The sequence below is a fragment of the Nannospalax galili genome, unplaced genomic scaffold, assembly GCF_000622305.1.
Source record: "Nannospalax galili isolate Female #2095 unplaced genomic scaffold, S.galili_v1.0 scaffold202, whole genome shotgun sequence".
Taxonomy (NCBI): Eukaryota; Metazoa; Chordata; class Mammalia; order Rodentia; family Spalacidae; genus Nannospalax; species Nannospalax galili.
Window position 1 is genome coordinate 3680570 of NW_008349000.1, and position 23397 is coordinate 3703966.

At 38.6% G+C, this 23397-nt stretch overlaps 2 protein-coding genes across 9 annotated transcripts in view; one reads left to right on the plus strand and one right to left on the minus strand.

Annotated features, from left to right (window-relative positions):
• The window catches only part of Slc16a7 (solute carrier family 16 member 7), a 170965-nt gene that overhangs the window by 132617 nt on the left and 14951 nt on the right, over window positions 1-23397 (minus strand). The window lies entirely within an intron of this gene.
• LOC108491454 overlaps window positions 7019-23397 on the plus strand; it is a 32102-nt gene continuing 15723 nt past the window's right edge. The window contains exons 1-2 of the mRNA XM_029569880.1: window positions 7019-7390; window positions 11656-11774. Of these exons, the coding sequence (XP_029425740.1) occupies window positions 7019-7390; window positions 11656-11774 (491 nt within the window). The remainder of the gene's footprint in view (window positions 7391-11655; window positions 11775-23397) is intronic.

Below are 23397 nucleotides of genomic sequence, written 5' to 3' on the forward strand. Positions count from 1 at the left end.
TGAAAAAAGTATTTAGGAAATGTTTAAATTCTCAGGAATCTGAAAATTACTAATAGAATATTTAAAGAATTGATTTTGCCTTCTTGGGTCAAGCCTTGATTAACCATGTGAACTTGAAAATCTCAAATTTCAAGAATTTTCTTCATCTCAAAAATAAGAATTTCTTATAGGCCATTTTAAAATAAAATGTACTACCTGTAGGAAGCTTAGCACTTGCATGATTCAGGGCAATAATTAAGTATTCATGGTTATTTTCATAGAAATATCATAATTCTAGACAATTTCAAACTGTTAAAATTGTGATTAGTTTATTTCATGAACTTGTGACGTTCAAGTTTTGTGTATTTAAAATTGCTCAAATTAGTTTTTAGTATGAAAATAAATAAAAATATGAGGAGAATAAAACTCAATTAGAAGATCCCACACAACTCTATCACAATGTTATTTAATTGAAATTGGTGACATGACTGCTTAAATATTTCAGTGTATACTGAAAACACTGTATTTCTAAGTATACTCTTAAGATGAGTCTGTGTGAGCAATGCTGGCTTCTAATTAAGTTATTATTAATAATATGTAAATACCTAGAACAGGCACATTTTGGGTGTCTGAGAATTTCTGAGCAAGCTGTATAGGCAGTACTCTTTCTTAAAGGGGATATTGTGAGAGCCTCCTGTGACATGTCTCAGTGTGAATATAGGACTTTAGTGAGAAACAAAAAAGATTATATCAGGGAAACATCATTTTTTTCTGATGGATGAATTAGGTCAGAAGCATTCACCATATCTCCTATACACACTGATCTTTGTCCAGTAAAGTCCATCTGAAGTGAAGGGAAGTTTTAGGAAATTATAACACTACTCCCTGCAAACCCTTTGTGGATTTTTATATTGTATGCCTGACACTTGGATTTTCAAAGAGTAAAATAAGTTTAAAACTGCTGAAAATTTCATGAAAATTTTCTGAATTATTAAGTTAAAAATGGTATGCAAGTAATTAATTATTAAAGGACAATTTAACATTCTCTAATGGCCAAAGTACCAGCCACTCTTGGCTAGAGCATGATGTATAATGAGTTCTTCTGTAAGCTCACTTTGTATATAAAGCTGGGAAATTTGTTTCAGCTGAATTTCCAATGGAACTAGAATGGAGGGAATAAGTCACAAAGGCAATGTTAATAAGGGTCAGAAATTCAAGCTCTGATAGTACATTTTGTACCTGTATATAGCAGAGAACTTTCCAATTAGGGCCAACAAGTAGAAAGCTGGTAACTCAACGCTGAGATTTATAGGGAGAGGCCCGCAGCACATAATGAGAATCGGGAGCACACACATCCAGCTGTAACACCTTCAGCATAAGCATATTTCTAATAGAAAAAGCTAATGGCTTCATGACAACAATAAATAACGGGGTGAGAATATTCGAGCCTTAGGTCTCGGGAAGGAACTCTGCCAGCGGCATTATGCAGTGCTCATGGACACTGGCGAAGGAGTAGCTCTAAAGGACAGTTCTTCTCTCCTAGATGCCTCAGTTGCATGAGATGCGGAAATCACAATAGGCAGGGAATAAATTTGCAGCTGAACTACTTTCTTCCCTCAGTGTAACTTACATCTAAGCAGGTTCCTGGAGGAGGGAGGAAGGGAAAGAGAGAAATAGGGAAAGAAAATCACTCCACATCCCCCATACCTGCTGTCTAGCATCAAAATAGTATTCAAAAATTGAGAGAGGCTCTCCTTAGGCAAACTTTCATAACGTTCCTGAATTTTCTCCAAAGTCCCTCTATGGACTTGTTTGGAAAATTCAATTTTAATAAACTTCACTGATAACCCAGGTTAGCAAGAAACCTGTACACTTTCTGCTCAGGTTCCTCCTCTTCCACCTCATCCGGGGAGGTCTGTCTGATCACGTTGGCCTGTCTTCATTAAGAATCTTGTTAGTTTCTCATGTATAAATTCCCAATTTCCTATTTTGTATTCAGAACTGAGCCCAATGGGCTCATACAAGTAGAAGACCCATTGCAATGGTCTCTATCACAGCGCCACATAAAATCCTCCTTGTCATGTTTCTATGAATATCTCTGAACTAGTTTCTTGAACAAAATAAATAGCACACACAATATAATTCACTTGGTAAGGATTGTGCATTGATGAGTCAAATCTCAATACGTGCATGGTGTCACACTTGGAGGCATTCTGAATAACCTTCAAGGCCAATCATATGCATCCCTGAAGCAGTATCTAAAAGTAGAGACCCTGGAGGGGGCAGGTGTGGAATCTTGTGATACTAGGCATGTGACTAGAGGCCAACCAAGGAATCTGACTAAATCTGGTTCCATATTTACAAAGCTCAGTTAATGTTATTAACCACCACTGAAGGTTACTAAACATTAAGTACAACTAAAGTACACAGCCTAGCAAGAGTTGGTGAGTCATTAAACTGAGCAGCTTAATTTGTCATTACTAACATGTGCCAACATTTATAGTACGTGACAGAAAAAATATGGAGAAGCATGCTGTTGGCATATCACTGAATATGAGACCCATGTGATTCCAGGGATTGAAGTCGACTGCTAGTCATGTGTCAGCAAGATTGCTGTTCTTTAGCAGATAAACAACATATATGACGTGGCTTTGGGATCTTGCACTAACTGATACAGTCAGCTAATGAATGTCTTGTAGCCACACTGCACAAATGAAAATTCTACATGTGCATTTCCTCTTTCAAAGCCCAAGAGCACAGAATAAAGTAGGGTGACGGAGAGGTGGTGTTAGCAAAGATACACAGAATGAAGAATTTAAAACAAGAAGATTGGCTAGTTTTGAAAAATGAAAATAAATTACAAACACATTAGAGATTATTTGGAACATTTTTATAAGGATTAGGGAAACGTATCTAAAAAAATCTGTCATATCAATCTCAAGATATATATCACACAGTCTTCCTCTTTGGTGCAGCAAAAGCCTGGAAGTCAGATACACTGTAAACAGAAGTATTCTTCACCTTTAGGGAGCTCCCACATGCCCCATCTCTTCCTAACACCAATGTCCACCCATCTCTCCAATGTCTCTCACCCACAACAGATTCTTGCCACACCTCTGCCCAAATCTTCCTCCCCAAATATCTTAACCAATCACACAGATGTGTAGTTTGTGGTTATTCTGAATAGAAAATAAGGCTGTGCCATTGACTGTTCCTCCAGGCATTATACATTAAAAAGAAATATGCTGTCATTGTGGTTAGATTACATTGTATCTTAACCAAAAACAAATATGACCCCCAGAAAATATCTGACAATGATTGAGACATACACGTCTTCCACAAGTTGAGAGTATTACTGATTTCTAAAGTGGACAGAGGTGGAGCCTGGAGTAAGTATCCAGATTCATAATATAAGGATGCACTGTTTCTCAGCATCCTGCAAGTTCAAGATTAACATTTACATGACCTTAAGTTTGAGACGCTTCTTAAATAAAATGACCTAACTGCCTCCCAGCCTAACTCTAGTCCCCACTCAGCACTGGGTAAAGGCTTGGGGTTGGGGGGAGGTGTGCTGTGACATACCCCTCACAGAAAGAACCATCTAAGATATCATTAATACTAGCCTTGAGAAACTCAGAAAGGTTTAATGAATATAAGGAAAACTAGAGATAAAAATGTTGACCTTCCTTTTTCATCACTTTTAATTATAGAAGTAAAAGTCACACCTGTGTTAGGTACTGTAAGTCAAACCAAATGTTTAATTTGCTTTCTTTTTATTTAAAGTGTCTACATTGGATTAAGTAAATCCTTTACTTCCTGGACCCTGTGCTGCCTTCCCTCTGGCAGTGGGATGCTGACTCATCCTTCTCCCTTGGAAGGCCAGATGCAAAGTTGCTTTCCATCTGACATGTTCCCAACTAGCTGTGGCCTTGCTCTGCTCAGGAGAAAACTTTCTCATGTTATCTCTCTACCTCTTGATATCTTGTAATATTTCATTTGCTGATTTAACTCTTCTTTTCCATCCCCATACAAATATACCCAGAAATACACAGCAATTTAAGTAGTTTATGAGCATGAACCAGGATTTCTTTATATTTACTTGCCCAGTACTTCCATATAAGACAGTGCTTGGAACATGGAAAGTGTTCAACATGTGGTTTAAATGGCATGAACCACAATAGTCCATGTAGAATCTGTGAACCTAAAGGCAATATTGCATCAGTAAGCGTTGTTGAGCCCAGCACCAATTTTCTTTTTCTATTCAATCCCTCTACCTTTTCTGAGTTTGAAACCCAGTTGCTTGACATATTCCTTTGTCAGGGAACTGGCTTGACTTTTCCCATAAAGAGAAGTACAGAAAATAATAAATTTCTTTTCAAAAGGCCTGCTGTAGCATCAGAAGGCTTCAGGTCTTTGCTGGAGCTATGGAGCCCAAATTCAGAAAGAAAACAAACACATTTACTACTGAGAGATGAATCATTTTACAATTTATGTCAAACTCTTCAGGAAACCAAATGGAATCAACCTCAAACCACATTGCCATCAATCTCTACCTCATCCTTGACCCTAAAACTGAAATATCTTTAATGTTAAATTTCAACAAAAATGACCTGAAATCACTTACATAGCTAATATGCACCCATATTCAAATAGTTCCGTTTGAGGATGAAGATAACACATACACTGAAGGCTACAGCTACTGGTTCTCAAAACAAGTATATCGTGGAACAGTACGCTAGTTGATGGTGGACCCCATATAAGACAGCACTCCTTTAAGAATTTTGTCTAATAATCCTGTATATTCTATATCTACCTTTGTGGGTGCAGGTGCACCATTTGATGTTTGTATAATGACACAACTGCCTCATGATGCATTTTTAAAAATGTATCCCTGTTTTGGTGAGCCAGAACCTAAGGCTTTCATACCTTGTCTACTAGGAATTCACTGAAGCTAACCATCTACTTTATCAAGAAATCATCTTAACTTTTAGCTAGCCCCTAAAAGATTAAATTATGTAATTAGTTTATTTTGAAACAGTAATCATGAGAAAATAAATCTATTCAAAATTTAATGCATATGTTCCATTCACACAAATTTTAAAACTTGGGAGTCAGAGAAGTACTGGGCTAGACAGTGCTATTTGACTCTGCTAAGAATCACCATATTTAGTATCAGTTGGAAGAAGCTAATTGACCTTTTTTGAGGACCAGCTTACGCCAAGGAATTTCCACAAGTGTGTCATTAAATACTTACAACAACTCTACTGTGATGAAAGAGGTTTTACTACCCATCCTCTAGGTGAAGAAACAGCCTTTAAGAGTCTTAGGAAGTTTCTAATCTTCACAGCACTGGTAAATGGCCAGCATTTCTAAAGCACGATCTTTCAACTGTGTCTTACTGCTACTGGCTGAACATCTGCAAGGTCACACTAAAGCCTCCAAAAAACAGAAAACATTCACATTTCAAGAGTGCCTCACATGTGAGCCAGTGCTACAACTAGATGTTATGCTGCAGAGGTTCACAGAGCTGAGGACCACATGCTTCTGAACCACACCATGTCACAGAAAGCATCTTCAACAGACAGCCACCACTCCACCAGAAGTTCAGAGGCCTACACAAACAGTAGGAAAGGAGTCAGACTGTACCACCGCTCACAGCGCTATGGAGTTCTTAACTGCTTCTGCTCTTGTTTCAACAATTGCTGATTTGGGACTACTTTGTGTAAAGCACTATTAGTACCTAGCGTATGGGATAAAAAATAAATAAACATGTCTTTCTTCAAAAAGCTTAGATAAGTCAGGCATGGTGGTGCATGCTTTTAATTCCAGCACTCAGGAGGCAGAAGCAGGCAGATATCTGTGAGTCTGAGATCACCCTGGTCTATAGTAGTAAGTTCCAGGCCAGCTGGGGCTACAGAGAGGCCCTGTCTCAAAAAAAAAAAAAAAAAAAAAACTCAAACAAGGTAGACAGCAAGGACAAAAAAAAAGTTTAGATAATATCACAAACATTTTTTTAAAAAAGATGATGCACAATGTGTTGGAAAAGATGTTTTTCAATTGGTGAGTGCTATGAAAATTCAATGAGATGCTACAGTAAGATGGGAACCTTTGAGATAACATGTGCAGATGAGACAGTGACAGTGCTGGCTTCACAACCTCATGAGAAGAGAGCAGAAAACTTGCTCCTCTTCATCCTCGCTCATCAAGAAGACGGCCAGAAGGCTCATCGGAAACAAATTGCTCTCTTCATCTTAGATTGTCAAGCCTCTAGAAATGTGACGAACTAATGTCTCTTAGTTACGAAACATACTTTCTCATGTTTATTTTTACCAGCCTGAGCTGAGGAAAACAGATAAACATGTAGATAGATAAGCTGACTGGTAGACCACTTGTAAATGAAGATAGACAAAAGTCTTGTTTGAGAAATTAATGTAATCTTCAGAGACAATTTCGATTTCTATCATAAAAATGTGGAAATGTAGTTTGATTAGTTTATCATGGGAGATTAATTAACTGATACTTTATTTCATCAGCAATTAAGGACTTATCCTTATAGTAGACCCTACTGAGTTGAAAAGATAAAAAGGAATTTGTTCTAATTCTGTAATAAAGGGGCAGATATACAAGCACATAGTTACAGCCCAATATGCTAAGGCTTAAATGAAGTTTTTATAGAAACAATGCATACTCCTCCCTAGCCGGTTGTGGCATGACTTCACAGAGGAAGGTAGCAACTGACAGATTCATGGAGGAAACAGTCAGAGAACGTTTGAGAAATCATTCCCAATATAAAAACCAAAATATTCAAAGACTTCATTATCGATGGGCACTAGCATTTGATGGCTCTGAGTCATAGCTGTGATTAGGAGCAAGGATCACAACCAAAGACGCACCATGGCACCTGAGAAGGTAGGATAAAAGGAGAGTTAGGATTGCAACTACCTCGTCCGTGTGTGGTCAGCATTGTTTGGCGAGAAAATGTAAAGGCAATAGGGAATCAAAAAAAGAATTAGAAGAGCAGGGCTGTGGGGTTATTCCGATGGAAGATATGAAATTTCTCAACACAAGCATTGGCAGCAGCGATTTTATAAAAGGTGTTGGACTTAAAGACATATCTAGCGTCTTCGGAGTTCAGCGGAAGTGCAACGTGACAGTAAGAAGCATCAGGGATGGCCAAGCGTTTCCATCACGGACACCCACTGGGTGGGTACTGATGGAACCTGGCCACGGTGAAGGAAGAATACACGTGCCTCAGGCGGTCCAAGATGGTCATGCTGAAGTCGTGAAGGCTAGAGCTGACCCCGCTGTGGGCGAAGAAAGCTGTATGACTGAGAAAAAAGTGAGAAAAGGCAAATGCAGAAGTTTGAGAAACAAAGACTATAAAAATGAGGAATCTTCAAAAGCGATAAGGGTGAAGAGGAAGCTTGCTGAGCATATGAAAACACACAGGAACTGAGTAGAGACGATAGAGCTACCCAGAGAAAGACTGCATGCTTAATCTTGCTTCTGTGGAACAGCCATGGTAAAAAGCATACCATTGCTCAAATATTAAAAGAAATTCTTGAGGCTAAAGTTTTTCTATACCAAAAGTGATTATAAATATCAGACATATAAGACAAATAAAAACTAAAAGATTCACTTACACACACACACACACACACACACACACACACACACACACATACTCAGAAAGAGAAAGAGAACTTCATAATTCAGTTTATCAAAGATATATGTGTGTAATTTGAATAACACAAGTAATGTAAATACTGGTCTATTAAACTTTACATACTTCTGAAAATTTCACTTAAAATTTTCTAATTATTGCAAAAGAAATTAATAGAATGTTTCCATCGTTGAGGTTGTGACACAATGCCACAGGTAATTATTTCTGGTTTAATTCACCAATTGTGCATAGAATCCCTTGAGTTCCAGGCCAACGTATGAAGCATAACACAGTGTAAAAGATATGAGACCTGTAGGGAACTGCAAGATTGCCTTCATTTTTAATGAGGGAAAGTTTTATTTACAAGACAACTCAGCTGTGAAACCGAAGTAATAACATGAATTAATTTAAACACTCTGCATTTAAAGGTCGAGTACTTTTAACAACTTCCCTCCATGTTCTATTGAGTAGAAAAAATGATATTAAATAATATTTATAAATATTTATAAATGTTTAAGAACAAAGCCTCTTGGTGCATGTTGACGCTTACACAATCAGGTTTAAATCTGCTTTGCAAAGGATTTAATCCAATCTACACCCTTTTGGTTTGCACAAGACTTGGTCCCACTTAATCTGACCAAGCTGCCACCAACTGTGAGCTTAAAAGTCCAGAGGCAACACAATCAAAGGGAAAGTAAGCAGGACTTTTGTTACAGAGTCACCCTGAGCTCAGGGGTATACATTCATACAGGGTCGGCCAGCAGGCTGTTCATTTCTGGGCTGAGGTAGGCTGCTGATGACAAGTGACAATCCCAAGCAAGGGAAAGGACTCTTGGGTCTAAGTCTGGCCCTACCCTGACTAAGTCTGTTATTTGACTGTGAGTGAGTCACTGAGAGTCCCTGAGCCTCCGTAGTAATCATCTATAAAGCAGAACATGGGCGAATGCACTGTGCTCACTGCACAAAGGCTGCAGTAGAAAAGCACTGCCTGCTGTGTGAATGCACTTTAAGTTATGGAAGTCCTGGAAATAACCCAGGACATAACTAAGTGTGCACAGTGAGGATTTCTTCTCAGGCTGCACCTTAATTTCTAAATCATATGTTCGTCCCTCAAACAAAACAAAACAAACAAAACAAAAAACAAAACAAAGACAAGGTCTTCAGGTACTTAAAGATCAAAACTTTACTCTTTGGAATACTTAAAATTTTTCTTAGAATTTCAGCATCACAAAAGACTCATTTCTTCTTTTAAAATTGTATTATAATTACTTTATGCATATGAGTGTATTGCCTCATATAAGTGAACCCCTGTCATGCAATGCTTGTGGAGATCAGACGAGAGGATCAGATCCCCTAAAGCTATAGTTACAGATGGTTGTTAGCCACCATGTGGATGCTGGGAACCGAACCCAGGTTCTCTGCAAGAGCAGACAGTACTCTTAACCACTGAGCCATCGCTCCAGCCCCAAGAGTAAAAATGCTCATAATTTTTTCAATCTGTACTTTTTCCTATTAATGTGTGTGTGTGTGTGTGTGTGTGTGTGTGTGTGTGTGTGTAATTGGCCTATTTGTATGACCTCTCCCACATCTTCTTTTCACTGTTTTTCGGATGGTGCTGAAGACACCTTACTGTATAGACATGTATATATCAACATGACCCTAAATCCAGGCCACAGCCAGTAAGACAAAGGGGTCCTACCAAGTTTGAGGAAACAGTAACAATTATTACTGAAGAGATGCTATAGTTAAGGCAGTTTCTTTTTCTTATTTTCCTGTGTAGAAACTTGTTCATTCTTTAAGATAACTGTGAGATGGGTATCTATCTTACTATCTATAGATGAAGAAACTGAGTTAGAAGATTGTCTTAGTTTGTTTCTCCATTGTTATGACAAAACTCTCAGACTGCTAGGAAAGGGTTTATTTTATCATACATCTCCTGGGTCACAGTTCATCAGGGAGCCCAAGGTAGGAACCTGGAGGCAGGAGCTGGAGCACAGGCCACGAAGAATGCTGCTTGCTGGCGTACTCTCCTGGCCCATGCTCAACCTGCTTTCTTATGCAACACAGGCCCATCTGCCCAGGGGTGGTATCACCCACAGTGGGCTGGGCCCTCCCACATCACTCAACAATCAAGAAGATGCTTCACAGACACGGCCACAGGCCAGTCCTATGGAGACAATTCCCCAATTGAGGCTCCTTTGACCCAGTTGTGTCAAGTTGACACTAAAGCTATCCAGCACAAAGATCAACAGGAAATTGCTCCAAGGCTGCAGACCTAGAAAAATTTGGATCAGGGATTCAGTCCAAGCCAAGCTAATCACAGAGTAACCATTTTACACACAGTTTATTAGGAACTGGAGAGATGGTTCTGCTGTTGAGAGCTCTGGCTGCTCTTACAGAAGGCTCAGGTTCAGTTCCTAGCACCTACACGGTGACTGACAGCTGTCCATGACTCCAGTTCCAAGGATTCTGATGCCCTCTTATGACCTCCTCTGGCATTATACAACATGGGTACACTTGCATGGATGTGGGCTTACACTCATACATATAAAAATAAATTAATTAAATATTTTCTAAAATAGTATGTTACTACTGTTTCTAAGTGAGGCTAATCTGTATGTGAAGAATTTGAAGTAATCCATGGAGAGACCGAATCAGTATGTTGTGTTAGATACTAGAAGTGTGAGGTCATTTAACATTGCAACAGTATGGAACATTCGTGATTAATGTCTTTATGAACTTGATTTTATCTAAAGCTTTTCTTGGCTCTTACTTAAGAAGGCCTTATAAATGAGTATCGTTTGGATCTTTATTATGTGAGAATAATTTAAAGTGTGGGCTAAGCTGGATTCCTAGTTAAGTATTAAGATCACCTGCCAGGGCCTACGGCATTATCCAGCATTATAAAATAAACTGTGGATGTTTTGAACCATGTGGTGTTGCATACCCGTGTGAGGATTGACTGGGCATCATGGATCCTCAGGCAATGCTTTTTCTTGCCTTAGACTCTTGCCAAATTTATAGGCAGACTGATTTCTCTGCATTTGCTAGGGGTGTGTGTGTATGTGTGTGTGTGTGTGTATGTGTCTAATGTGTAGTGTTGCAACATGGCCTACCACAAGGAGAGCACAGTTTTAGTCACAGGATTGTATATTTATTACCTTGTTTGCTTTATACCTCTGCCTAGCACTTTGTGATCTGTTGGGTATATCCTTTGGTCTTTGGTACTCTAATTCCAATTCGCTTTGTCTGTCAAACAGCTGGAGTGGAAACCTGAGTTAAATCATATTTGAATCATCCAGTTTCCCTTGTCAGATACTTTTGTTCTCTGGATAGTTCATATTTTCTCGCTGTTTTTCACAGTTTATGGATTATTAGTTGCTCTCTACAGAGGACTTTTGTAAAAGGCATAATCTTACACAAATTAACTATCGTAATAAACTGACTAATTTGAAATACAAAGGAGTTTCTTGAAGCCTGATTTTAGGAAACACAGATAAATCTCACAGCAGTAGCAAGGCAGGGAAAATCTCACTATTCTTTTAAAATAGTATAAAATGTGCCCAAAAGGAGCAAACAAAGGCTAAAGAAGACAGATTTTTAAAGAAGAACAAAGGTAGACAAAGAGGTCACATACATCACCACAGATGGAGACTCATCAAAACGGTGTAGTGATCATGACAGTTAGAGACGCTACTGTCTGCATGGACAAACTCATCACAGAAAAGACTAAGAAACAAAGAAATACACACACACACACACACACACACACACACAGTGTGGGAAAGCTATTGCTTTAGGCCAATTTGTTATCTATAAAGGGAAATTTACCATCACACATACACACACACACACACACACACACACATACACATACACACAAAGAATGCTAAATGGATCACCACAATGATAAAATCAAGCTGTCACTAAAATATCCAATGCAGTAATCAACAGTCACATGAGACTATTTAAATTTACAGCTATGTTAACTCAATTTAAATTTAAATATCCAGCCCCTCAGTCTCAATACCCACATTTCCAGTACTCAAAAGTCTCCTGTAGCTAATGATCGCTTTGTTGAACAGTATCAGATACAGAATATTTCCCTCAATCCAGAAAGATTTAGTTCAAGGTACAGAAAGACATACAGGTTATCATTGTTATGACCTACCCCATTGAAAAGGACATAGTAAACAAAACAGAAAAACAAAAAATAGAAAGAACACAGCAGCAATACTAGTAAGTTTATCTACTAAAACTCAGAGACATTTGTGAACAGACTCTATACAGAAATGGAGAAAAGTTTTAATCTAGTAGAAGATCATTATAATGTGTATATGTAAAACGTGTAGTATATAAAGAATAGACATAAAACTGAAAGACCATAACCACCTAGAAAAATGCACAAAGGTTTTACCAGACACTTCACTCTATTTGACTGAAGAAAGGCCATCACAGTTTGGCATATTCTGTCAAATACCTGTTGTGACTGAAGCATATCACAAATTTCTGTATTCATTTTGACCAGAAGTTAATGAGAGGCAGACAGACAACACCTATTTTTTCCAAACTAGAAACAATTCTATCATGGCTTACACAGCTGCCCAGCAATGTGTAAGTAGGTTGATAGTAATGTTTGAATGTGTAATTAAATGGATGTTTCTACTGTTAGCTTATCCTTCATTAAAAGATAGTTTTCTAGCTCACTTAACAATTTTCCTTTAACTTACTCTGCACGCCCAGGGCTGCATGTGGGAAGCACAAAGTACACTCGGTATTCTCCACTCTGAGCATAGGGCTTGATGCGAACTAGGACATTAATTTCATATTTACTTCAACCTGAGTAATCAGAGAACAAAAGGCCATGTGATTGGGTGATCATGCAGAAAAGTAGACAGGGATTATAAACCTAGGAGGAAAACCTGCAAATTCAACTAACGTATCATTTTCTCAAGGCAAAGATGAGTTTCCATCACTGAATTAATATATACAGATTTACTCTGCACCATCCTGCCCCAATCCCAGTGAAACACAGACCAGGAGAACTGAAAGCATGCCTTCTCTATGGAAAAGATTTTGATTACAATAAAAATTAAAATTTAAAAAGTGATGTCTGTATATCTTAAGATTTGAAACAAAATTGTAGTCAAACCACAAGTGTTTCACCTTTCAAGACTTTTGTCATGTAAGAATGACAGGAAAATGGTAGCTTAGCAACTCTGGTACAAAATGAAGGTGAATAGAGGGTCGATCTAGAGAAGGGGACATTCAAGTAAGACTACATGTTTGAGGACATACAGCCATGGTTGGTCACTGTAAGGAAGGGTCCACACCTTAAACTAGGTCATTCATAACAAAGCGCATGAGTAGCCATCAAATATGTGATCTCCAAGATACCTTGTCCTTAGCTCCTGGGCTTGGGTGCAAGGACTCTGCTCCCTGGGAAAGGACACTGTAGTAGGGGGATATGGCAGAATTCCCATACTCATCCAAGGCTGGAAAGGCAGAAAGTGCTATACTCAATAGCTCATGTTCAGAGCTACCATAAACCAGTCATCATGAGAGAGGAATCCAGTTCTGTGAAATCCAAACACAGGCACAGAACCCTCTCACAAGAAGAGGAGATAGCTAAACTTCAGAGAACATTGATGGAGACCCCTGGACCAGCCACAATCAGAGTCTTGAATCATGCTTGGTACTGGGAAATGCTCTTAAGAGCACATCTCAGTGATAAGCACATGCCCAGCTCATGCAAGGCCTTGGATTCAATTCCCAGCATCTGACGAGAGAGAGAGAGACAGAGAGAGAGAGAGAGACAGAGAGATGGAGAGAGAGAGAGAGAGAGAGAGAGAGAGAGAGCCTCCAATCATCACCAACGGTGCTCTCCTCCCACCAGAGAGTTTGATACTTCCTAGAAGAAGAAATTATACATTCTGTCTCAAACAAAATTGTACTTGGGCTTAAAAATGTAATCATGGCAAAATTTGCCTAGTAAGGAAAACAAACAAATGAAGACTCAGACACTGGTGGAAAGGTGATTTGTTAAAAAGTAATATTGGGAATAATAAAAACTGCACACGATTCTTCTACTGTGGAGGAGTGAATATTTGTGCATTATTTTCTCTCTTTCCTATTAATAATCGATGGGCTTCTTCATGCTCTACATTCCTATTGTTTATTTGGTTTTTCTTCCTCCCAAGTGCTTGTTTTTTCCTCCTCTTCTACAAATATCTTAATTCCCTGTTGTCTGTTTACTACATCTTTTTCTTCCAGTGGGGATGTTCAACCCTATTCTGTCTTGCTGTCACAATAGTAAAAGTATACGCATCTAGGGCAGAAGTGATTAGAAGGGCCTTTGTTTTCACTCTGCAGACTGACAGAACTGACAAGAGAAATGCTCACTTCTGAGACATGCAGAGCAAAAGGTACCTTCACCCGCTGGGAAAGGTCACTTGGTCGACGCCTGCCTCCTCAGTGCTAATTCTGGTGCAGACAGGATACTGTGCTGTCCTCATCTTTCACAAACATACCTTATTGTTGGGACTGGAGAGACGGCTCAGCGGTTAAGAGCACTGGCTGTTCTTGAAGACGACTGGGGTTCGAATCCCAGCACCCATATGGCAGCTAACAACTGTTCCTAACTCCTGTTCCAGGGGCTCCTTTGGCCTCTTCTGTCCTCCACAGGCATTGCAGGGCACAGGTGCACTTACATACATGCAGTCAATACATGCACACACATAAAGTAAAAATAATAAAATATTTTTTAAAATAAAAATAAAAAGTACCTAATTGTAAATTCAATAATTATGTGGACTTCTCAGAGGACAGGGTTGCTCTAAGAAGCAGTAGATAATTCCCACATTCACCTATTTTATTTTGCACCTAGAATTTCAAAAATAAATTTATAATACTCAGATTTCTTTTGTAGGCAAAACTCAAAATAATGTAAATAATCAAAACTTTGTCATAAGCTGGATCTTTGGCTCTAAGAGTTCAAAGTCCACTCAGTGCAGTTTAAGTATAAGAGGAGGAAAAGTTCTTTAAAAATATATTGCTGAGACTCAGAAAAAGGATCGTAAAGTTTACTTCAAATTTTCCCTACCCTTCTCTCTTCTCGTTCTTCAACCTCGGCCTCTTCTTTCTGTTCAAGAACCACAGAAACTAGCATTCCTCTTCCCCTTAGGAGAGGAAGAGAAATCAGAATCCTTTAAAGAACATCCAAAAAAACCTAAAAATGTTATTTTGCCTTTCTCCACAATTTCATGTAAGAGTTGACTATAAAGACCACAAGGAAGCAGAATTTTCTAGGTGGCTCATAAGAACTTAGGTCAGTGGTGACAGCATGCACAAGACACCTGCAAGCTCAAGCCAAACAAAAACCCAGAAGAGAACTGGGGGAAAGGTTGACGGTCCCAACCTTAGCTAAGGAATTATTGGCAGCTGATCACTGTTGGATGGGGAGAATGGATCTTCTCTAAGGAAATGATGCTAGACAGACTGACCAGACTCCAATGGATGAACTCACACCAAGGGACACCTGGGTACATAAACTTGACTTGATAGGCCTTAACATGTATGACAGAATGCATGAACTGGTGAGGGGGCTATGGGGGGTGCAGTTAAGAGAGGGGTCTAAATATGATTAAGATGTATGGTATGAAATGCGTAAAAATTCAATAAAAATTATATATTGGGAAAAAGAAATTCTCTACAAAACTGAAGATGCCAGTAAACTGCCAGGCCCACAGCAAGAGTACTTGAGTTTGGATGCCAAAGCCCATGAAGAAAGCCAAGCATGAGGAAACACCTGACATTAGCCTACAACCTCCACACATGCAAACGTGTACCTCCTCTGTCTCCCTCCCTCCCTGCCTCTCCCTCCCCATCTCTCTTACACACACACACAGAGAGAGAGAGAGAGAGAGAGAGAGAGAGAGAGAGAGACTCTGACTAAACTCATTTCATTGTAGGTCATAAAATCCTCTCCTCCCCGCAAAAGAGGGAAGCCAAGAATGTGGACAGACAGCCTCGCTGAGGATGCCTCCTAGCTATTACTACTAGATCTAACCGATTTAGTCCAGTCATTTCCACCCAGCTGCCCACTCTTCCCTAAAGTTAAAAAGAGTTACTTACGATGTTTGGGTACACTAACTTGACACAATAGGCCTTAACAAATGACAGAATGTATAAATTACAATGGGGGGGCTATGGGAGGGTATATAAAGATTATTAAGGTTGACTGAGATGTTCTGTATGAAATACACAACAATTCAATTAAAAAAAGAGTTACATCAATCTGGACCTTTGGATCTTCAACATAAAGTCCCTTTGTTGTCACATGAAAATTATGATTGGATATCTAAAATTCTATATCTATATTGCTTTTCTCTTGTTAACTTGTCTTTCGTTAGAAGGGTGACCCTTTAAGATGGACAAGATAGAAACTACCCTTTTCTGTCCCTGACATACCAATTTAAGATTAACTTCCGAGCTAAGGTGTTAAGAAGCTGTATTTTCTGCCACCAGATAGATACATGTTAGTTGCATTTGAAGTTTATAATCCTTGCCTGCTTTTCTACACCAATACCCAGTCACGACAGCTTTTTGTTCTCTGATTATTCAGGCTGAAACAAATATGTAGTTAATGCCCTAGTCCCTATTAAGTCCTACACTCTGAGGGTTCTGATGATGTGAAAATGGACTAAGTGTAATGTGTGGAGTGTGAAGTTAGGACGTCTAGTTTCAAACATTATCTTTCTTGTTTACGGAACTTTGAGTATTAGTGAATCATGCTTGGTTCTTTTTTTGGGGGGGTGGGGAAGAAATGGTAATAGTCCCTCTCTTATGGATTAGACGAGGTGACACATTAAGTGTGGGAATGGTGCCCAGGAGAGTGTGCACTGCAGAACTGTCAGTTACTACTAAGACAGACTTTTTCATAGTCCAGCTGGTATATGCCAGGCAGCCTCCAGACCCTCTGAAGGGAGCACTGTCCTGAAGCTACAGTGTTCACCTGTGTATACTCAGCCTCTGGCATGTAGCAGACACATGGCTGCCTCGTTAGAGTCAAGGATAGGAATAGATTCTTGTAATCTATGAGCACGAAGTCAAAGACCTAACTTTCTAATACAAATGTTCCTAATTCACAGATTAATAAAATTGTAAATAGTACAATGAATGTAAGTCACAGGCATATTTTCTTGGGATAATATCAAAATGGATTTATGAACAATGATGCTGGCTAAGAAGAAATGAACTGCTTGAAAGGTGGTGAGTTTCCCTATACCCGCAAACCTCCCGGTGGAGACTAGGCATTAACTTTTGATGGACTGAGGGAAATTAACTCACTCAACTAATACTGGGACGAATACTTTTTAAGTTTCTTTGATTTCACAATTCAATTTTATACAGGAAGACTGTGTAATATAATCCATGTACTAAATTGTAATTAAGTCTTTAATGCAAATCTTGTATTTAAAAAAGATCTCTTTTGAATCATATATATCTGTAAAGGAAAAGGCCAAACCATGTAAATTTGGTTATGTAAAGGCTAAATGTCCATTGGAATAGGAATTATATGGAAAGATCTTCATGTTAAAGAAATTCTAAATGCTCACTTTAGATATATCTGACAAGTAGAGTTTTAGAGAGGTTAGAAAAAAATGAATTTGTAGAAATTTTCCTTATAATCAGTTTACAAAAGGGAATATATAAACATAGAAAATTATTTTAAAAAGTCATAGAAATTCACATAGAAAATGAAGCCATTTCCAAGTAAAATGTCATTTCTTTCATCAAATCTTTAATCATGCCAAACTTCCATTAGACAAGTGTGATTCCCACATCAAGAAAAGCAGTGGTGTGCAGGCAGAGAGAAGAGGTTGTGGAGACAGTGACCCATTACTCTCCGAAAGGTCTCGAGCTTAGTATCTGTGTGTGCTTTATCACCAGAACAACTGCTTCAAAGGGAAGGTGCGCACCTTCAGGGTGCGGGCAAGGATCAATCATAACGACTGGTCTGCATCTGTACACAAAAGGTAACAGTCTACCTTTACAAAAACGGCTGTGCACAGTCTTCCTTGTCATCCCCTTCCTGAGTGTGAGAGGTTGCAGCTCGGAAACTCCAGTGCTGTTTCACCACGTTGCAAAGACTCGTCAAAAGTCAGAAACTTGCTTTTGTGCCTCTTGAATGTAAGTGATTTTTTATTCACCTATTTTGTCCCATTATTGAATACATTTTTTAGTTCATGGGTGTGAGGAATGCTAAGCCAAAATGGAGTGAGATTACAAAGAAACATAACTGTCATAAAAGAACTAAAAGTCAAACTTTCATATGTATAACAGTATAATTATTTAGCTGTGTGGCTTGCGAAATGCATGAGTACATGGAATGTGGAATTTAGCTTCAGCTTCACAATGTGGTAAGAAAAAGGATTTGAGTAGGTTGGACTGTGTAGCAGATAAACATATAAAAAGTTATTGAAATTGGTGGATGAAGAGTATGGCTACAGCACCACGGCTCTATCAAGAAAGGTAATTTGGGTCACAAATGTTAACAAATGGTATCAATACTTTTGATAATATTCTGTAATATATACTAAACATCTGCTTTCCATAAGGGAAAATCCTCAGAACTTTACAACATTCAGATAAATTATTTAGCAATAGTAAAATAAATCTATAGACCAATATTGAACAGACTTTACTAGCAAAAGAGTTCAAGATTTTAGGGTGCCTTTATGTATGATGGAGGAATCCAGAGAAACACATGATAAGATGTCAGTAGACTAAATGCCATTTTTAACAAATAAACTCAATGTTTGGGAAGACAGAGCAAGCCTATGAATAACAAGATAACTACTATAATATTGCACTGTCCAATTCATTGTAAGATGAAGGTATGGTTATTTTGAGTCTATTAGGCCTAAGCCAATTCTCAAGAACTAATGTCACATCAATAATATTACTTATTGTATTGCTATCATTATTGCTTACTTTTAATGTATTTTTATTGAAGTTTTGTGCATTTCATACAATAAATCTTACTCATGTTAGACCCCCCATATGCACCCCCTATAACCCCTCCACCAGATTTCATGCATTCTGTCATATATGTTAAGGCCTACTGAGTCAAGCTTTTGTATCCAGATGTCTCTCATCAAGTTCATCCACTGGAATCTAGTCAACCTACACAGGGTCACTCCCTTAAAGAAGATCAATTTTCCCTCACTCAGTAGTAATCAGTTGTCAATAGTTCCTCAGCTCAGGTTGGGGCCTGCTGGCCATTTCCCTAGTTCTATGCTGGGTTTTGTCTGACTGAGTCCTCATGGGTCTTGTGCATGTTGTCACCATTGCTGCAAGTTCACATGAGCAAGTTCCCAGATGCCTGAGAGTCTCTGTTTCCTTATATTCATGAACCAACGCTGACTCGTACAATCTTTCTGTATTACTGCTTATTATATCAAAACAAACTTTAATAGAGCATATTATCTTGAAGCTTATCATTTTATTTTGAAGACAAGAACAATAGATACCTAATTTAAAATGCATTGTAAGACACTTAAGACTATGTAGCCTATTTAGAATTGTGAAAATGAAGCTGACATTTAGAGAATCATCAGATACACAGTTTATGATTTAAGGGCCTTTCTTTAAGCCAAGGTTTTCTAAATCACAGCTTCTAAACTGCATGTCATGATAGGCCCCAGTGGGGTTATTTATTGAGTGTTATGAAAATTTTTGGAATACCAAAAGTTCATGTGGAAACCAAAAATTAATTCAAAATGGAAATCACGATTTGAGATACTTCTTAGTGTGCTCACTCACTTGCACCTCAAAAGTTCCCTGTTGCCTTGGTCCCGGACACACAGCATGCACAGAGCATGTACAGTTTATACCGGGCATGTCAACATATCATGCAGCACTGACGAATTCTGCCTGAAACACTTGGCTTAGATCTGAGTCTATCAAATGCCATAAATTGTAGTGCTTTTACTGCACATAAAAAGTTTCCTGCTCTTACAGAAACATAATCAATGACTTAACAGTGGAAAACAAAGACTGAATATTTTCCTACTGTCCTTTCTCAATAGGTATGATTCAAGTTAGTATATCTTAAGACTATATTGTGTTAGAATATTTGATTTTAAAAGCTGCTATTTTAGTTGCTGACTTGAGTTTTATTAAAAGTACCAAGTAAATTTTGACTCATGTTTGAGACAAGACTTCCAACATTTGTAAAAATATTTAACTTTTTTTATTGCATGTGTATGAGTGTATCGCCTGCATGTACATAATGCAATGTCATACAATGCCAACAGCTGTCAGAACAAGGGAGTCAGATTCTCCTGGAGCTGGAGTTATGGACAATTGCTATCCTCCATCTGGGTACTGAGTATCGAAGCTGAGTCCTCTGCAAGAACAGTCAGTGTTTTTAACCACTGAGCCTTCTCTCCAGCTTCAACTTCCAACAATTTGTGAAATGGCTCTTTGTGAACCATTTTTGTATATTCAGATGAAGAAACAGTCTCAGAATTGATGATCATTAAATCAAAATATCCATCAACTCTGAAGATGTATGAGAGCATTGCCTGTATGTATGTACGTGCATCCATGTCATGCAATGTCTGCAGAGGTCAGAAGAGGGTGTTGGATTCCCTGGAACTGATGTTATGGACAGTTGTTAGCCATTGTATGGATGCTGGGAATCGAACCCTGGTCCTGTGCAAGAACAGCGAGTGTTCTTAACCACTGAGACATCTCTCTAGCCCCCAACTCTGAAAATGTTGAAGATGCGTTACATCCTGCTTACCAGATAATCAGCATAAATTATGTAAAAATAAACATGCACATCAATTTTATTAGTAGGCAAATTTGTTTTCATCTTTGACAAGTAGTAAAATTATATACATATATATACATATTCCAAAGAATTGGGTTTTAAAAAATATTTTATTTTATTATTTTTATGTGTATGAGTATATTGCCTACATGTATGTATGTGCATCATGCCATGCAATGGCCACAGAGGTCAGAAGACAGTGTCTGATCCCTGGAAACTGGAGTTATGGACAGTTGTTAGCTGCCATGTGGATGCTGGGAACTGAACTCCAGTGTTCTTAATGACGGAGCCATCTCTCCAGCCCCTTCCAAAGAACTGTTTTAAAATATGTTTAGAATTTATATCCATAAATGTTTGATTGTATAACTATTTTATATACCTATATGCCCAGGGCCACATAAAACATTCTCAGACCAAAAATAATTTGTTAATAGGAAAGTTTTTTGAAGCCTTGTCATGAATGATGTTCTACATAATTTCAGTAACATGAAGTTTTCTACCAAGTGGTATCTGTATCAAGTGTGGAAAACTTTACACTGTAGATGGAGTTTAGTGCCTGTCCTAACCAAGTGGCATTTTGTAAACACACTGATGATAAGGAATGACATAATGCACACAGCTAATATGAACACACCATTTTCCTATAGAAATATCATGTGTATGAACAATTTAATATAATCATAAAGCTAAAGATGCAGAATGGAGCAATACAAGAAAATTAATTTTTATTCTCCATTTATTAGAGAAATGAGCCTAAGAGTAGTACTAAATTGGAAGTGATTTTTGTCTTCATTCCACAATATTAACTCAAAATATAGTTCATTGGAGAATGTAGATAATTGTATATTTAAGGTTAATCAGCCACCTATTCAAAGAACACATCTATATGCCATGGCGTATAACAATAAAAACTTACATAGTCTTAACTAAAATCTTAGGCACACTATGATTTTTAACTGGGTAATGATGCTAAAAATATGCTATTAAGTATGGTAATAGAAATGAGTTGCAGTTACCTTTCAAATAAAAGATGTTAGGGGGAAACTGTGGAAATACATTGCTCTATAAATAGCTCTTCTCATACAGTGAGCTTTCAGAAAATGTTGAGATCAATTTAATTTCCATAAATTACACTTTTCTCCAGAATAAAAGTGGCCTGGTTCTTCTTCTCCACTCTGTTGAACATTCCTTATTTTCACTCTCAGTCAGCTGACTTAAAACTGAATAATGAAGGAACTGAGTCAAGTAGAGTCTTAAATGGTGGATGAAGATATTTTCACAAAACTACTGGCAAATAAAACAAAATTCAACTAATATTTATTTACCATATTTATGAGAAATACCCGAGGCATTTATTCACTAAGAAAACTAAAATGTCTATTGAGTTTGGAATAAGTTGAAGAAAAAGAGCTTATAGAAAACAAGTGCAAGTGTAGACAATTTTAGTGGTTTTCCCAGGATGTCTGAATTGAAGGACAACTGATTTTTATAGTTGTGGATGTCTAATTTTATTTTTTGCTCAAAAGAGTGAAGAAAATGTTTTGGTCAGAAGCAAAAGGTGGAATTGCCACAGATGATGCTATTTAGACTCCATCAAGGTGATTCCATGTTCCCTAGATAATAAGAGCCCCTGATTCAGTCATGTGCCCAGTGAAACGCTGCAGAGGGAAATGGCCGCTGCATTTATACCTAAAGGTTAGAGACCCAGGTGGTAAAGCCAGACGCCAGTTACTTTGGACATCATGCTGCTGCATGTCCTTTTTGCTTTCCTTTACAGGTCTGGCTTCTGGGAGCTATTAGATTCACATGATTGTTGTAGGTCATTTCCCCTTTCAGTGAACCTGAAGGGCATTTCAGAGAACATCACCAGTTCTTGGCCAGCGTTAATGCCAAGATCCAACAGAGTTAAATCGTGGAGTAGAAAACAGGTCAGGGTATACAATGGGGTGATAAGCAGGCTCCAACACGCTCCCTTTGGGAGTCTCTGGCACTTGAGAGTTTGCAGGGATAAATCATCTTCTCTTCTGAGTACAGCGAAGTTCAAGAAAATATCGTCACCACACACGTTTCTTTATATTGATCAGAAGTCTGTTTTAGCAGCATCTAAGAGCAGATTTCTGGAGCAATGGCAGCACCATCCAGGATACTCCAAAAGCATAAAGAATCGCCAAGAGAAGATTGCCTGGGAAGTGGAGGGCGTGCTTATCCAGCAACTGTCTTGCCTATAAACTCTGATGTCACAGAGGCTTCTGTGAGTCTCAGCATCTGAGAGCCGTCGGTCATAGCGTACAGTTCTCTAAACAAATTTACTTTACATCCTATCAGGAAATCCTTCTAACAGGGGATTCTAAAATAACAAAAGGGGAAAGTCAATGACAATGAAGAAAGAGGGGAGAGAGAGAGAGAGAGAGAGAGAGAGAGAGAGAGAGAGAGAGAGAGAGCCAGATGTTCCTCTGACTCTGTGATGACAAGCCAAGGACCCGCCTCCTTCCCACGCTCTGCAAAGGAGTCGCTCCCCTTCCCCCTTCCAGCCAATCGGTTGACCACAGCCACTTGCAGGGGAGGGGCTGAGGGTATAAAAGCTGAGAAAACCTCGAGGCTGGTCTCTCGCCATTTTGTAAGGCTGTCCAGAACCACAGGTTTTATGTTGGGTGTGGACTTTCGGCATCAGCTGTGAATGGGGGTGGCGGCCCGCTTGTCTGTAAGTAAACCCGCACCCCAAGCTCAGTTAGTAAGTCCAATAACTCGTTAAGATTCTTCAAAACAGGATTCGGAGAATTTTTTTTTTTTCTCAGGCTGTTGCAAGGACCGTGGGAGGAGGGAACTGGATGCCACGTGCACCTCCCAGCAGTGAATTTGGCTTACAGTGTGTGTATATCTGTGTCTGTGTCTCCGTGCATGTATGTGTGTGTGG